Here is a 16150-nt window from a genome sequence, read left to right as displayed (position 1 = left end):
CTCTACATGACTCTGGTGCGCCCGCAATTGGAGTATTGTGTTCAGTTTTGGGCCCCTCATTACAGAAAGGATATAGCCAGGTTGGAGTCAGTGCAGCATAGGGCCACAAGGTTGGTAGCCGGTTTGCAGGGGATGCTGTATGAGGCGAGACTGAGGGAACTGGGTCTCTTCAGCCTGGAGAAGAGGAGACTCAGAGGGGATATGTTGGCGACATACTGGTATGTGAGGGGATGTCACATGGAGATGGGTAGAGACCTGTTCTCCCCTGCAGAGGAAGGCAGAACGTGCTCCAACGGAGCAAAGCTCAGGGAGCCAAGGTTTCATTTGGATGCCAGGAAGCACTTCCTGACAGTTAGGACCCCGAGGGTGTGGAATGGGCTTCAACAGGAGGTGGTTGAGGCCCCATTGGTGCGGGTGTTCAAGGATCGGATGGACGTCCACATGGTGGGCATGTCATGAGCAGAGCCGGTTGGTGCCAGAGGTCAGACTAGATGGCCCGGGAGACCCCTTCTGACTTGCTCTGTTTCTGTGTTTCTATAACTTTAGAGAACTTAAAGAGAACTTTAGAGAACACTTTCAGAGTAAGATTTCTAAAAGTCTGTAAAACAGATTATATATTTAAAGCTTATTCAAGCTCACTTCCATAGATTTAGAAAATGTAACAAAAGAAAATCAAATCTGCAGTTGCAGTCAAAGAAATGAAATATTTGGTTTTCCTTGAAAAGGAGTAAGAACATAGGAGAATTTAAGAGCCATCCCAGCTCAGACCAGAGGCTGTGTAGTCAAGCTGTCTGTTCCTGTAGAGGTCAGTCAGATGTTCATGTAAAGCCCTTGAGCAAAACATGAGTGCAGTGGCACCTTCCTGCTCACCTTTTCCAGCAGACAGCACTGAGAAGCATACTTGCTCTGCTACTGGATGGAAGATCTAGTCATCATGGATTTAAGAGAGGATCAGACAAATTTGTGCAGAGTTAGACAAATTGATGGGGTATAAGGTTTTCAGTGTCTATCGATAGCCCTATTCTCCATGAATTTATCTAATTCCCTATACAAGCCATCCAAGATGGTGGCCATCACAACATTTTTTGGTAACACATTTCATAGTGTAACTGGGCTGTGTGAAGATGCAGCTTTTGTCTTTCCTGAATCTGCGTCTCAGGCAGAAATGACAGTGAAATTACCGGCATGTTGGTGATATCCAGCTCTGACTTTCAGCTGATGCCAGGGAGGCTGTAGAAATCTTGAACTGTTGCCTGGGTGCAGTGACAGACTGAATGTATGTAGATAAACTGTGGTTCAACTTAGATAAGATGGAGTTGCATTTTAAAAGGTCATCCAAGAATTACAAGTACAACCAGCTTTGGATGGGGTTGTACTCCCCTTGAAGGATTAGATGGACAACTAAATTAGGCTATCTTTGTATTTTATTGGTTTTAATTCACTGCCCAAAGAGTCCTATTTAGGACTATTGATACAGTTTATAAATTCTAAAATTAACTAATCTTTAGGATGTTCTTGGATCCAGCAGTGCCTTTGTCCAGCTGGGGATGATGCATCAGCTATATTTCTAGATGGCCTTCAAGGGCAGTCCCATGTGTAACACATTACAGTGGCCCAAATGGGAGGTTACCAGAACAGAGATAGAGCCAAATTATTTATCTCAAAATAGTCATAGTCAGCTGAGTCTCTAATGACAGGGATGGATCCAAAAGCAACCCCAAGCTATGAATCTGGTATTCATGGGGAGTGTAAGCTCTTCTGAAATAGGTTGAATCCTACTCATCCAGACCAAGGAACTGTATGCCAACAGTGCCTCTATCTTATCTGGGTTCACTCTCAGTTTGCCAGCCCTCGTGCAGTGTGCTATTAATGCTGCTCTTTGATTTTAGAGGGATTCTTTATTATATTGTATGTATATTATCAGGTTTATCTTAGATTTTAAATGAAATGTTAAGTACTCACTGAGTGAAGCAGTAATTCAAAAACATTTTGGGAAAAATTCACAGTTGTCGAAAGTATAATTCTCATAGTCGAAAAACAGTTGGCCTCGATAGTTGTCATTGCCATGCTTCCCCAATGAATGAGAGTTGCAAACTGAACATACTTCTGTAAGATTGCAGGGTTATTTGACTGTCCAGAATTACTGCTTAAAGTGGCGGCAGCACCTTTATGGGCCCATAACAGGGCAAGGACTATAGATGGGAGTAGAGCTCATGGTTCCAAGTTCATTCCTTAATATCTCCAGGTAAGGTGAGGAAAGATCCTTGGCTGAAACCTGGAGAGCCTCTGCTTGAAGGGCTGCACATGGCCTGCACTCTCTGTGGTAGACATTCTACACTTGAACTTCCAAAGTTTTTCTGACAAAGAATATCAGCAAAGGTTTCCAAGTGAATTAGAAGACACATGGGATAAGAATACCTTACCATCTTATGGGTGAGAAAGTGGTTAAAGAACAAGAAGTTGGTGCAAGAATAGACAACTGAGGAAGCAAGTGCTAGAATCATGCTGCCTGTCCACTGTCCTAGGACCTGTACTGGGACGAGTGCTTAGTCATAACTTATTTAACTTATTCATAAACTATGTGGAGCTGTCAGTGAACAGTGATGTGGCTAAATTGGTAGGTTATGCAGGATGATGGTAAGTCACTGAAACTCTGAAATAAGCTCTCCAAACTAGATCCATGGGGCTCAAAACGGCAAATAAGTTACAGCTATATGGTGTGGTTGCATTTGGAGTATGGTGCACAGAAAACGGGTATGATCATAAAGGTGGAGAAAGGGATGGATAGGCTGCAGCACTCTCCCTACAATGAAAAGTTTGTTTGTTTGTTTGGAATTCTTGTATGCTGCCCCATTCGCATAAGCCTCGGGGCAGCTTCCAACACATAAATAAATAACAAGCATCAAGTTAAGCTGATGTTTTTTTTCCCCAATCTTGGAAAGGGGCAACTTAAAGCAGAGGTGAGCAATTTCAAAAAACTGTTTAAATGCAGTCAATTCAAGCCTCTGGTCAGGGTGATCTGGCCCTTCTTTGGTAGCCTGCTGGGTGGGAAGAAAGAGACAGCAAGAGAGACAAAAGGGGGTGACAGACAAAAGAGGTGACCCACTCACTACTTGTGCTGGTCCTGTCCACTTCAGGCCTACCCGCTACCAACATGTGGCCCCAGCAGGAAACCAATTAAATGTGGCCCTCAACAGAATAAGGGTTACCCTCTTATTTAAAGGAATGTGAGAAACAAATGAGGATTATGGAATGGATGATACACAGAAAGCAAGTAAAAATATTTTTTCTCCCCCATCCGTAATTCTAAAACTTTAGGTCACCCAATGAAATGGATTTGATTACATTCAGCAGAACAGTCACAGCTTGAAGAATGGATTTCCTCCCGTTCTGGCAGGGGGAGGGGGCACTCACACACAGATTTGAAGTGGGAATGAGACAAGATGATTCTTCACTGCACAAACAGATGTCCACTTGCATGGTGTTCGGTACTGCCCTTTCATAGTAAATTGAAGCACGCAAAAAAGAAAGGATTGTTTGGCTTAAAACACAGCTAACTTACACAATGTTCTGCCTCTGGTTTAGATGGCTTTTTAAGAAAATTAGACCAATTCATGGAGGATTGGGTTATCCATGGCTATTAGACATGGCAACCGTATTGGATTATCAAAGCCATTGTATCTTCAGATACTAGCTGCTCTGAGGCAGCCAGCAAGGCAGAGCTATTGCTTTCATGGTCTGCTTCCCAGAAGCATCTGCTTGTCATTGCTGTAAATAGGATGCTGATTAGATGGACCCTTAGTTTAATCCAGCAGGCCCCTCTTGCAGTTGCATAGTAAAATGGATTTGTGTCTGTCATTCAGCAGTCTCCAGGGGCCATTCCTACAGTCCTGTGGCACCACTGAAGTGCCACAAGACTGCAGGCAGGCAAAGGTCCACGTCTTCAGGAAGTCCTAGAGAGAAGATCCAGACTACTACTTCATTGGTCACTTGGACACTGATACCTGCAAGGGTTCTGGAAGAGATTTTTTTAAGCAGTCTGTCTGTGGCCATTTATAAAGGACCCTGTGATTATGAAGAGCTAGCATAGATTTCTCAATAGTTACGCCGGACTCACCTGTTGAATCAGTAATCTGGGTGCTGTAAAGTTTTGTCCTGGGATTGTGCTTTTCAATGTCTTTATGAGTTACCTGGACAAAGGAGGTAAGGGGTGCATACCAGACTTAAAATAAACTGGTGAGTGTAGCTGATAACGTATAAAGAGAAAAACAGGATTGAAGATCTTGACAGAATGAAAAAGTGAGCCAAAAACTATCATAATTAACTTCAATAGAGATCAGTGACAGATTTTGCTTTCAGGTAAACAGAACAAAACAACAAAAATCAAATTCAGGTTGGATTGGCAGCACAGCTTGTGAAAAGACTCTGGGGACTTTAGAAGGCCATGAGCTACACATGAGCTATCAGTGTAATGTTGTGACTGAAAAGATTAATGCAGTTCTCAACTACATCAAGAGATGTATAGTGTCTGGATCACAAGAAGTAATAGTACTACTCTGTTCTGCTTTGGTCAAACTTTACCTGGTTTATTATGCTTAGCGCTGGGCAACAGAGTGTAGGAAGGATATTGACAAACTGCAACATGACCAGAAGGCAAAAGAGAAGTTGGTGAGGAGCTGGAAACTAGTTCCTATAAGAAACGGTTGAAGCAGCTATTTTAAGGGCTATCACATGAATAATTGAGCAAATCTGATTTTTGCTCCTAAGGGTAGGATTCAAATTATAAGAAAGTATATTTTGACTATTGGGAGGAACATCCTGACAATTTGACCACTTGCTTGTGGGACAGACCGCCTTGAAAGGGGCTGGACCTTTCTTCATTTTTAAGCAGAGGCTGGATGGCTGTTAGGGACACTGTAACGGTGGATTTTTTGTATTGGCAGGGTTGGCCTTGCATACACAGGAAGCTGCCTCATATTGAATGAGTCCATAGGTCCATTTTACCCAGTATTGTTGACACAGACTGGCAGTGGCTCTCCAGGATTTCAGGCAGGACCACATCTGCCTGTAGGTACCAGAGATTTGCATGCAAACCTGGGGCTCTACCACTAAGCTCAGTCCCCTCTAACCTTCCAGCTTGAATTTTATGATGAAATATGACTCTCCAGCAGTGTTGAGTTAATGTGAAGGAACACACTTCAAAATTTCTGGCCAAGTTAAATAGCTCAACTTAAGCAGTAGCTGATACGGGAGACCAGTTTAAATGTGGGAAACGCAAAACCTTCAGCAGTTACTAAAATTGTTTTTGTAGAGCTAAAAGAGAACAGGAGCTGCAAGATTTAAAGAAAAAGAAAGAAGAGGAGAGCCTCCGCCAGCAAGTGCAGCTTCAGAGAAAGAGAGCTATGAGGCTCTTTCATGAGCGACAGCTTACACTACTGGAAATAGTCCATCCAGGTACGGTTGTTACAGTACCATGAACTGTTCTACACGAAAGCAGGTTTCCCATTCTGTTTGTCACCTGAAAAATGCTGTCCTTCCTGTGTTTTCGAAGACTTAACCTATGGTGTGCTACAGACTTCTCCTTCAATGGCCCATTGGTCTACAAGGAGAAAGCCTTGGAAATGAAAGTAGCTAAATTTTACCAGAATTGGGTCACTAATAAGGGAAAATTAAGTCCTGAATATTAATTGCCTCCAGTTTCCAAGATACAGCTCCAGGTCAAAATTGCATCAAAATAATTCATTGTGGGGGATGTGTGATTATGCTCCTTTATTTTTCTGCAAAATGTGATACAGCAATGAGAGTGGTACCACACCAATCATTATAATTTTTATTGATACCAATAACATAACTTTCCATTCATTTATTGGTTTTTTATGTAACATTTTCATGCTTTTTGCATGAAAAATTGACAAGCTCTAACATCAGATTAAACAACAAGGTTCCATCTTTATTCGGTATCTAAACTGCACTTTTTTGACTTTTCTCTTGTGAACTGCAGTAGGATCATCACTGGAGAGATTCCAGCAGTAATCGGCAAGCATGGACGGATTCCATTTCTCTTGGTATCTTTTCTCCATGCCTGCGATATCCTGGTGGAATCTCTCCCCATGCTCATCACTCACTGCAGTGGGGTACAGGATGCAGTGCAAATGGAATGTTTGGATATTCCATGGTCCACTCCTTTCTTGAGATCTCTTTTGCAACTGGGGGAACCATGCAAAAATTGCAACCGCTACTATGATTGGTGGGTTCCCTCCACACCATTGGGACTGTGAAACACATGGACTTTTTCTTCTTGTTTAGCTAATGACACAGATAAGTTGCACATGTAATGCAACAATAATGAGGGGCCTGACTTTTGTCCTGATCCCCTATTTTGCCTCCAAAGTATAGGTGCTATGCCTTTTTTTACCACCGCCGTCATACTGCACTTTTGAGATGCAAATGTAACCTTGCCACAAATGTAGCAGAAGTTATCTGTGTTATTTACACAGTTTTGAGGCATCTTGGCTTCTGAGGGAAAATATCACACAACTGTTCCTTGGAAATGTTAGGCAATGACACTTTCACAAGCTACCAGATATAACTGTATGATGCATAGATCTGACCAAGACAAATGTACCTTGCAATTAAAGAACAAATTACAGTTAGGTAATAATCTTTAGTCTCAAAGTGAAGATAAATTTATACACTTCCATGTGGTACCACCATTTTCATTGTTCTACCATAATTTGTTGAGAAGTTACAAGGCATCATGATCATCAGACACCTCCCTCCTTTGTAGGCAAATATACTAACCTGTACATAAATCTTTATTGTGAAATATCTTGAAAACTTTAGCCAATCAGCACCTTTATCTCCTGTTTTCTAATTCATCTAATCAAAATATGTAAGAATTAGCACATTTTATCTTGGAGGTCAATAATTTCCCAAACTATGTAGACCAGTGGAATTTATTAATGATGTATCAACTTGATTGCTTTTCTTTGATGGAGGAGGTACAGGCTCATTGTACCTAGAAAGAGATGACTGAAACAAAAAGGCGTAATTCACTGATTATGTATTAAATGTGGAATCATAGAGTATACTTGGACATTAAGGCATTCAGAACTCTTCCTGGGATACACTCTGGAGAAGGCCTTCACTTTGTATGCTTCCTCCCCACTCATTCCCTGTTCTCCTCACTTCTGAAGAGAAGGAATGAATTGCACTGGTGGGTCCACTATTAAACATGGGGGTGAATAGCTATACCTGTTCAGTTTCCATGTACATTTAATTGCATTTGTTTCATTAGGTGGTACCAAACTGTTGTGGACCAATGTCAGGAATGCCATCCTATGTCTAGATCTCAATTGTTGATTGAAAATAGTGTGTGATTTGCCTCAGTTCTCTTTTGACTTCCATCTAAGAATAAACCTAAAATGTTGTGCCTAGATCATTGCAGATTTTCTAATGCAAGGTATTTGTTCTTTATCCTATAGGTCAGGTAGAGAAACATATACATGAAATGAAGGAGAATGCAGCCCTAACTATCCAGAAATACTGGAGAGCATTTAGGGCAAGGAGAAATTTTCATCAGCAAAAAACCCATCTTAAGCAATATAAGGCAGCCATCCTTATCCAAAGAACAGTAAGTATTCAGAGCAATTGCTGGCACAAAGAAAGCTGTAGGAAATATTACAGCTTAAATTGAGACCAGAGCATTAACTTGCTCTCCATGAACAAAGTTCTGCAAAATTTTCTCAATAAGTTTTCTTTGTTCATCAGAAGGCATTTTAAAGAACTGTCCTGCTGAAAAATGCTGGCATAAGTTTTTGAATATCTATAACTCTGGACTACAATTGCAGTCAACTAAATGTGTTAGGTTTTAGGCTCTATTTCAAGGATGGGCAGCTTGTGGCCCTCCAGATGTTTTGCCCATGCCAGTTGATGAGAATAGGCCAAGACATCTAGCGTACCACTTCCCCTTGGCAATCTACATAGTACCCTGAAGCCTGCAAAACTATGAATAATACTTTTAAGGTTATTTTATGAGAAGTGTTCCCAAACACCAAAGACAATAAGCACTTAGGAAACAGTATCTCGAATGTCCACACTGTTGTTTTTCCAATCCTTCTACCAATTTATTAAATTATTCCTTAACTGTGAAGATCAAGAGAACTTGTCTACAGTGGCTTTTGCAGGAACATATTGTCCTGTTGAACTGAGCCTTGTTCTAATGGTATCTGCCTCAAGAGAGGATCAAGAGGATTAATTACACATTGGGTTTTCTTTCTCTGTTAAACCTCAGCAATGGTCAACGCAGTAGTAACTCAGGACAGGGTACTGAATTAGATGGGCCTTTTGATTTAAACTAGCAAGTCTGTTTTTATTTTATTTGTTATAGGGCTTTCCATTCAGTTTAAGCCCTCTCCACCCCCTCAAAAAAGGCTGAAGGGTACAGAATTAGAGTACAATCAGTGCACATGTTTCACAATCGATACTCAGTAACAGACCTGACCCAAACTATTATGCTCATTTCCTTGTTCAAACAGATCACTGAATTAACAGTCAGGCCGTTGCCATTGTTTTAGGGCATATACACAGAATGCAGTAGTAAATGTTGTATTCAAATGGAGACCAGAGCATTTATTTGTTCATTCATGAAAGAGGTTTTATGACATTGTCTTAATAGGTTTCCTTTGCTCACCAGAAGGCCTTTTAAGGAGCTGTCCTACTGCAAAATTTCTATAAACTGCTGTCACTTTGTGTATTTACACAGGTGCTCAAATTCTTGGAAAAGCAAAGGAAAAGGAAGGCCGAACAGCCTACATCCCTCTCTGATGAACAGAGGCTATCATTTCAGCAGAAAGTGAATGACTACATCAAACTGCATGCGGTACATCATAGCTCCTATTCACAGGACCCTTTTCCATGTCAGTTTGTTGAGGAACCCAGTAGACTGCAGCCCCATCAGCATGGCCAATGGTCAGAAATCTGGAGGGTTGTCTTCCAAAACACCTGGAGGATACCAAGTTGGAGAAGGCTTATTAGTCTGATTAAAAGAAGCTACTGCTAGCTGGGCTTTTGGGAGCTAGTTTCATTTTCTCCAGAAGCTGCTTTTGAGCCTGCAAAATGGTTTTGTCAGAAGGCCATGACATGAAAGTTATAACCGATGGGTACTGGAAGAAGTGGATGATTTGAAATATCCCTTTCAAGTCTTGAGAAGTTATAATGTATACACAGTTTTTATTAGTGTTCCACATTCATCACTCAATCTAGCATACCAAAAATGCATACATACCTATGGTTTATATAAACTCAGCAGGCTATGAATACATTGTTCATTCTTGATTTAGTCTGCAGAACATAACTTACTGGGGGCTACTTGGGGCTCCCCCCCATTATTAATGTAATATGAATTTGCTTCTTCCTGAATCCTAATTAGGAAACTAAATTTATTCAGTGATGGATCGATGGCTTCAGGGAGAAAACACAGGAAGAAGCACAGTTATTAGATTTACAAGTACCCAAGAAATGCAAATGTTGTGCTGTAGATATCCACAAAGGTTTGAAGTTGATAACAGCTAACAGTGACAGGCACCATCATTTTTCTCCAGGCTTCCAAGATGTCAGCAGAAATGAGCAGAGAACTTCATCATCAAGCCCAGGAAAAACTAGCCCAGTATTTGCTCAAAAGAAGCCAGAATCACAAAGCAGAGCAGCACAGAGAGGCTTTGTTAGCCCAGATTCATACAGATGTGGATCAGCTGATGTGTATGTGACCACGTCATTGTTTAACCTTGTTCAGATTTTCTTCCTGTGTTTTACTGTGATAGATGTTGATGGAGATGTCAAAGGTTATTCAGGCTAGTAGCTGCCATTTCTGCAAACCATGAACTTTCTTCTGAGATCAGTGATTGCATGAATTAGAAAAAATGTACCCTGCTGATATCACAACTATTGCAGTTGTGCCCCTCTTGCACTTTTAATCTTCTCCTTATAATCACCATTGGTCTGATCTGTGTAAATTCTAGTGTTGTGAGAGTTCTTGTATGGTGTTTTAGTAAAGATAAAAGAAGGCTTTAATATGCAGTGCAGGCCATTGTTTTAGTGTCACTCTCCCCAAAACCTCACTAGAAACAGCACAAAGAGTGTCTGTACTTAAGGCAAAATTAAGGCAGTCCCCTCCCCATCATGAGGATAAATTAAGTCTGTGACAGTCACCTCGTCTCCAATGATGCTCCAGAATGTTGTCTCGACCTCTCTAATGGTGGCCCCTACCCTGACTGCTCCTGTTTCATCTCTATTAAAATTGGAATGTTCCCATGTCAGAATGGTAGCCTATAATCCAGTAGTAGGCAACCTGTAGCTTCTCTGGCTGCCCCAACCACTTTTCTTTGTTGCTTCTTCTGGGACAGTGCACAACTGTTTCTTCACTATTAGCAATCTGGAAACTGCCACCAAGGTCAAGATTGCTTTAGGGGAGGAAGATAAAAGAGGGTTTAACCTTGTCATCCCCCCAGCAGTCCTGCTCAAGAATGCTGTAAGCTGGCAGCAGTGAGCAACTGGTGACCTTCAGTAGATCAGTGGTGAGGAGGAACAGCCTCTTTCCTTTTTGCAGTCCCATTTCATCACTGGACGTGTGTGTATGTCTTTGTGTGTGTGTGTGTGTGCATGTGCGCGCAGCCCCCAGCTTGGTGCCCATTGCCACATGCTGCCCTTGGAGGCAAAAATGTTGCTCACCCATACTGTTAGACTGCATGGGTGGTTATTCTGGAAACCCAGCTGGCCTGCCCTTTAAGAACATGCAGCTTTTGGATTGTTTGTTCATATCGTATTTAGCCTTCCCCAAATATTACAAAAGAAAAAAAAGTTGAATGTTCCATGTTCTGTGTAGATATTATATTTGCTTTTTTGTATTTTTCACATTATACCTGTATTTTTCACATTTTTCACAAACTGGCATTGTGCAAAATATTACAAAACAACAAAAACATTACAGGGCTAATCTTTTGAATTAGATTGGACAAGATAATAGACTTCCCCCATAGCTATAAAATTAAACTAACAGAAGGAAATAATGTTTTTGTTCAGATGTAACACTAATTTGTGTTGTGTGAGCAAGCCTTCGGCTTATTGGCTTCCAGCTCCACAGAGACTGACAGCTAAAACTTCTGTTTTTAACTAACTTCTGTTTTCATACATGAACCTAGACCAACTGTAGCTTATGAAGTTGGCTTGAGTCCTTAAACTATTGTTAAGATTGATTACCATTTTAATTTTGGATAGAGTTGCAATTTAATAGAAAATAGAAGCAAAAGCATCTGCTCTGCTCATGACCCCCCACCCCCAGCTCAAGATTCATGCATGGAATACTAAACCATAATTTAGCACAGAGGTGTTGAACTTGCTTTGGTCCAGAAACCAGCCCCCCCCCCCATTCATCAAGACAGATGTCAGCACCAAGTCACCTCCCTGCATTCATCCAGTTCCACCCTCCACTGATTCTGCTTTCCTTTTTGCAGAGAGGCATGAATTTCTGTGCCTCTCTTTGTGCACACGAAAACGCTTGGACAACCAATGCTCCATGCCAAATCCCTGCTGTTGCTTCCAAACAGTGATTGGCAATAACAGCAGGGACTCCTTCTCTTGGGGCACAGGGAACTTGGAGAAGAAGAGCCTTCCTGGACTGGAGGTTCACTATTCTTGATTTTTAAGATTAGGTTCAACCAGACCAGCAGGCCTCACATGGTTAATAGATGTATTTGTGTAAAAAACCAAACCAAAAAACAAAAACAGGGGTGGTTAAATTGTTTTTTCTTGTTTTTTACTATTTGCAGTAGCATGTTACATACAAATGAGCCAATATATATAGAAATGCCGAAGAATTAAGTAGCTTGTCCCAAGTCATTCAGTGAATTTCAGGGTAGACCACTGGCAGCCTACCTAATTGAAATTAAAATGAAGTTGTGATTTGGCTCTCTTTGTTTCCCTTTGAATTCCCGAACTATAAGTGGTGTGTACTGTCCCTATGTTTTTGAACCAGTCTCTTTAGCTGTAATGTCAATGCCTAGAAACACGGATTCACTGTTGCATAACTATTATACAGTACTACAAAAATGAGTCAAAACCACCAGATGATCAGCTTAGTCTTCTTAAGAAAAAGTAATTGCAGTTCCTTTTTTCCCCTTTTGCCTTAGGTGCTCCCAGTCTCTCAGAGTCCACCATAAAAGATCTGAATGTTTTTATGAGCAGATCAGTTCCTGTAGTATGCAAAGCCAAACAGAACCACAATGCCATGTTGAAATACACACAGTGGCCCTGGTGGAAGAAGCTTGAAGAAGACTTCTTAGATGAAGAGGCTGTCTCAGACGATCTCAGTGCTGAACAGGGAACTTTGTTCATTGGTGGAAGCAAAGTATAATTGGGAGACAGCAATTTCTGTTTCAATGTCTCTCTAATCCTGTAGTTAATTTTCTGTGAAAGAACATATCACAAGATGTTCAGGCAAGCAGTACCTCAACACTGTCCAAAGATGTTTTTTTTAGATGATTCATTATTAATAAAATGGGTTTGTACTTATATGGGAAAATGTGTAGCTGGTTTTTTCTTTGAAGGGGACTACATTCCTACTTTATGTTTATCTCTATAACCAGAAAGTCTAAATTAAAAAGTCAAATAACTTGAGAAATTAGCATATTATGAATCTGTGAGTGTAAAGCATGATATTCTTAAATATGTTATGAGGGTAGAAGAAGTTGAAAATGAATATGGAAGGAGATGAAGGTAGCTATAGATGTATGTATATGTAAAGGAATAGAATTGGGCAGTGATTGACAATCTGGTGATCTCCTAATTTCTGACCATTGCCTATGTTGGGAATTATAGTCCAAAAACCAGGTTGCCCACCCTTGATCTAAGTTACTGTATGAAAAAGCATCAATATGAAGTGTCAGTTCCATTTACTCAAAACATGGCCCTGAAGTTGCTCTAGTTTCAGTCATTTGAATAATGCTTCTCCTTCTTAAAAATGATTCTTTTTGTTTTAGTGAATCAGCATATGAAAAGATAGCAAAACTGAAGGAAGCAAGGTTAAGTAGTTCTGGTAAATTATAGACTGGGATGTTAGATCCTTGTAATGTTTACAGGATTCAGTTCACATGTCACAGTGGCATGGTGGTTGTTTGACCTAGAAATTGTGGAGAAGGGTTGATTGTGTAAGCTCTGTGCTCATCATTTCCACTATTAATTAGGTGTGAACACAGGAAGTTTGGATTCTTTGAGTTAAACAGAATTATTCCAACATTTGCCCATGGCTTGTTGTTTGTTGAGTTAACTGCAACGATCATTCCCCAGCAGTGCTAGGAAAAAAAGACTATTTGTCACAGGGGATGGAAAAAGTGTATCACTTTGAACCATTACTTGCTTAGAATGGGATTTACCACAGTCAACAAAGCCTGTATCTCTGGAAAACTGGAAAACAAAGCATTCAGGGAACTAACTTCTGGAGGAAGATTTGGGCAAACTGAATTCACATTCCCCAGTACATAATGGCTGGGGAATGGGGGGGAAAAACCCCCTCCAAGAATTACAGCAAAGAGATGCATTTCAGGAGGAAAGTATTGTGAGAAGCAATCAAGTGCTTTTGTCATAAGCCAATAATATAGTCTGGTCCCAAGGCCTGATGCGTATTTATTAACAACCACTTCTCATTTGAAACAAGTGGCTTACAAGATAATAAACACACACACAAAAGACTACCCATATACACTTTATAGTATGATGAGGCTGTTATAAAGAAAGGTTATGGGTGCAAGAAAGCCAAACTATTTTGATACTGCCTAAAACATGCCTGAGACCTGATGTACTTCAGAAAATGTTTCCCAAGGTAGGTTTTACTACCGAAAAAATTCATCTCTGCCTTGTTGCCAGAAAGAAATCTGGATCACAGAACCTCTTCTGAAGATGATAATGGCTTGGGGGGTTGGCATGGGAGGAGATAATCTTTGAGATAGCAAGGTTGTGAGTTGTATATGGCTTTGTATAACTTAAACCTAGCTTACTAGGAGACTGCCAGCCAGTGCAAGTCTTTTATTGCAGGCACTCCAGTCAGTAAGGTAGCTGCTATATTCTGCACTCACTGCCACTTCCAAATGGGCTTCTTCCATCTTAGTAGAATTATGGTGAAACATAACCAATTAAGTATCAGAAAACAAAAATGGTGAGTCAGGAACATGACTTATCATTCCAGTCTCTTATACCAGCACAAGTTTTATCATACATCTTTCTAAATCATATACATCAAGAAAGAGTATAGGTTTTATCTTCAAACCTTAGCTGAGTTACTACCCTAAAGTGACACTGAGTCAAACAGTATTTTAGGGTTTTCCCTATATAGTGGAATTCCTACCACTTCATATTCCAGGCACAGAGCAAGCAAGCTATGCTCATTAAAAAACAGTAGCTGTGTTGTCACATGCTGCTTGGGAATAGCTTTAAAGCACCTAGAGTTTGTCTGTTTCTAAGGCATGGGTAAACATTTTGAGAGCTGGTTGGACTAGGCCCTATGGCAGAGCTGCTCCTTTCTCTACTCTCTAGGCTCGCTCCATCTCCAAGAGCTTGACTAGTGTACTACACTATAGAAAGTGGGTTCCCTTGTTTATGAGTCTTTGCTGAAGCCCAGTGGTCTCTGCTCAACTCTTCATAATTTTCCTCATTATAGCAATTCTTTTATCACAGGGAGATGTTCACTAAGGTGTCCTGCATAATGCATTTTGTCCAAAGAAAGGAAAGTCCTGGCCTAGCTGGCGAATTAAAGAGCTGTCTCACCAAAAGCCCATTCATTGTCATGCTAATGGCCTCTGCCACTTATGCCACTGAACTAGATTATGAACTTCCCCTTTGTAATATGCAGGGTGCCTGGTAATGGAATTTCCATTTTTAACCCCTTTTTAGTGCCTGTTTAAAGGCGTCACTGGAGTTCAACATATAGCATTATCATCAGTGTAAACATGGTATTACTTTTTCTCCAAAGCTGTGTGGTCTCTACTGCCATGTAATCTTGGGACAGCCTGCTTATGGAAACCTCATCACTTAATGAATAAAAATACTTCCAAGCCAGGTCTATTTAACATTTGGTACAAGCATGTCAGCTTTTGATCCATACAAAGCTTTCTAATGCAGAATTCCAATCACATTTCCATAGCGCAATGTATGTATTTTTGTGTGCCACCCTGGCAAAGCTAATGCAAATATGGCTAAATGCTCTTTGTGCAAATGCATGCAATTGGAATAAAGGCTGAAAGCATTTTCTACATTTCAGAGGGATTTTACACTGAATCCTAATGGGAGCACTCCTTGTGAAGAATAGATGATTCTGCTGTAAACAAGCTATGTGCATATCCTTCTCTAAGCAATCCACAATTTATCTATTATTTGTCTGAAACAGCTCTGATTGCTTAGATCACAAAGCTACTGAAACCCCTCATGTTTACATTAAGAGCTGTGTCAGAAATGCCACCACCATCTGAGATGACACTGCTTAGGCTAGGAGTCTGTTTTTCTGTAAAACGAAAGTCTGCTATTTGGTCCTTGGTTTAAAGGATTGGCCCCTTGGTCAACTGAATGGGGCTGAAGTGGAACAACTGCTCCTTTGACAGTTTTCATTTTTACAGAAGAGCCCTTTTCAACTTTGCTGTTTGGGAAGCAGCATCAGCTGCTGGTGGGTTTCTTGCCTGAGCCCTGATCACCCGACTGCTCCCTGACCCTGCTTGTTAAACTTTAAAATATGTTTTGTCATCCTGCTCCTGTGTGATGCCCCAGGGCATCCTGAAGTGGTCTAAGTGGGTGTCCTCCAAATATACCCCCCTTTTATCTATTTTCCATCTACTGTCCTATGTTTATGTTTTCTTTCATAATTAAAATGACCTAACCTCTTTAATGCCCATCCCAGGATAGCTTAAAACAGGGAGAGGGTACTGGCCTACCAAAACAGTGCTTTGCAGGTTAACATGAACACTTCTATTTAAATTAATTTATTGTTAACAAGATAGCTGGACCACCTGCAGTGATGTCTTCAGTATGTATGCTGGGGGTTTTAGAAAGACCCCTTTCTGTCATAGAGAGCCAGTCACTCACTTTCAGCCTAACTCACCTGTCAGGATGA

The 16150-nt window shown here is 40.8% G+C and overlaps 1 protein-coding gene across 5 annotated transcripts in view; it reads left to right on the top strand.

Annotated features, from left to right (window-relative positions):
* Positions 1-12577, top strand: part of IQCB1 (IQ motif containing B1) — a 28706-nt gene extending 16129 nt beyond the window's left edge. For all 5 annotated transcript variants that reach the window (XM_044438315.1, XM_044438314.1, XM_044438316.1 and 2 more), the window contains 5 exons: positions 5312-5454; positions 7485-7633; positions 8765-8881; positions 9603-9759; positions 12186-12577. In XM_044438315.1, coding sequence (XP_044294250.1) covers positions 5312-5454; positions 7485-7633; positions 8765-8881; positions 9603-9759; positions 12186-12409 — 790 coding nt within the window. In that variant the 3' untranslated portion in view covers positions 12410-12577. The remainder of the gene's footprint in view (positions 1-5311; positions 5455-7484; positions 7634-8764; positions 8882-9602; positions 9760-12185) is intronic.
* The last annotated feature ends 3573 nt before the right edge of the window (positions 12578-16150 follow it).

The sequence above is a fragment of the Varanus komodoensis genome, unplaced genomic scaffold (assembly GCF_004798865.1).
Source record: "Varanus komodoensis strain SLA01 unplaced genomic scaffold, ASM479886v1 scaffold32, whole genome shotgun sequence".
Taxonomy (NCBI): Eukaryota; Metazoa; Chordata; class Lepidosauria; order Squamata; family Varanidae; genus Varanus; species Varanus komodoensis.
This window is presented reverse-complemented; position numbering and strand designations above follow the sequence as displayed.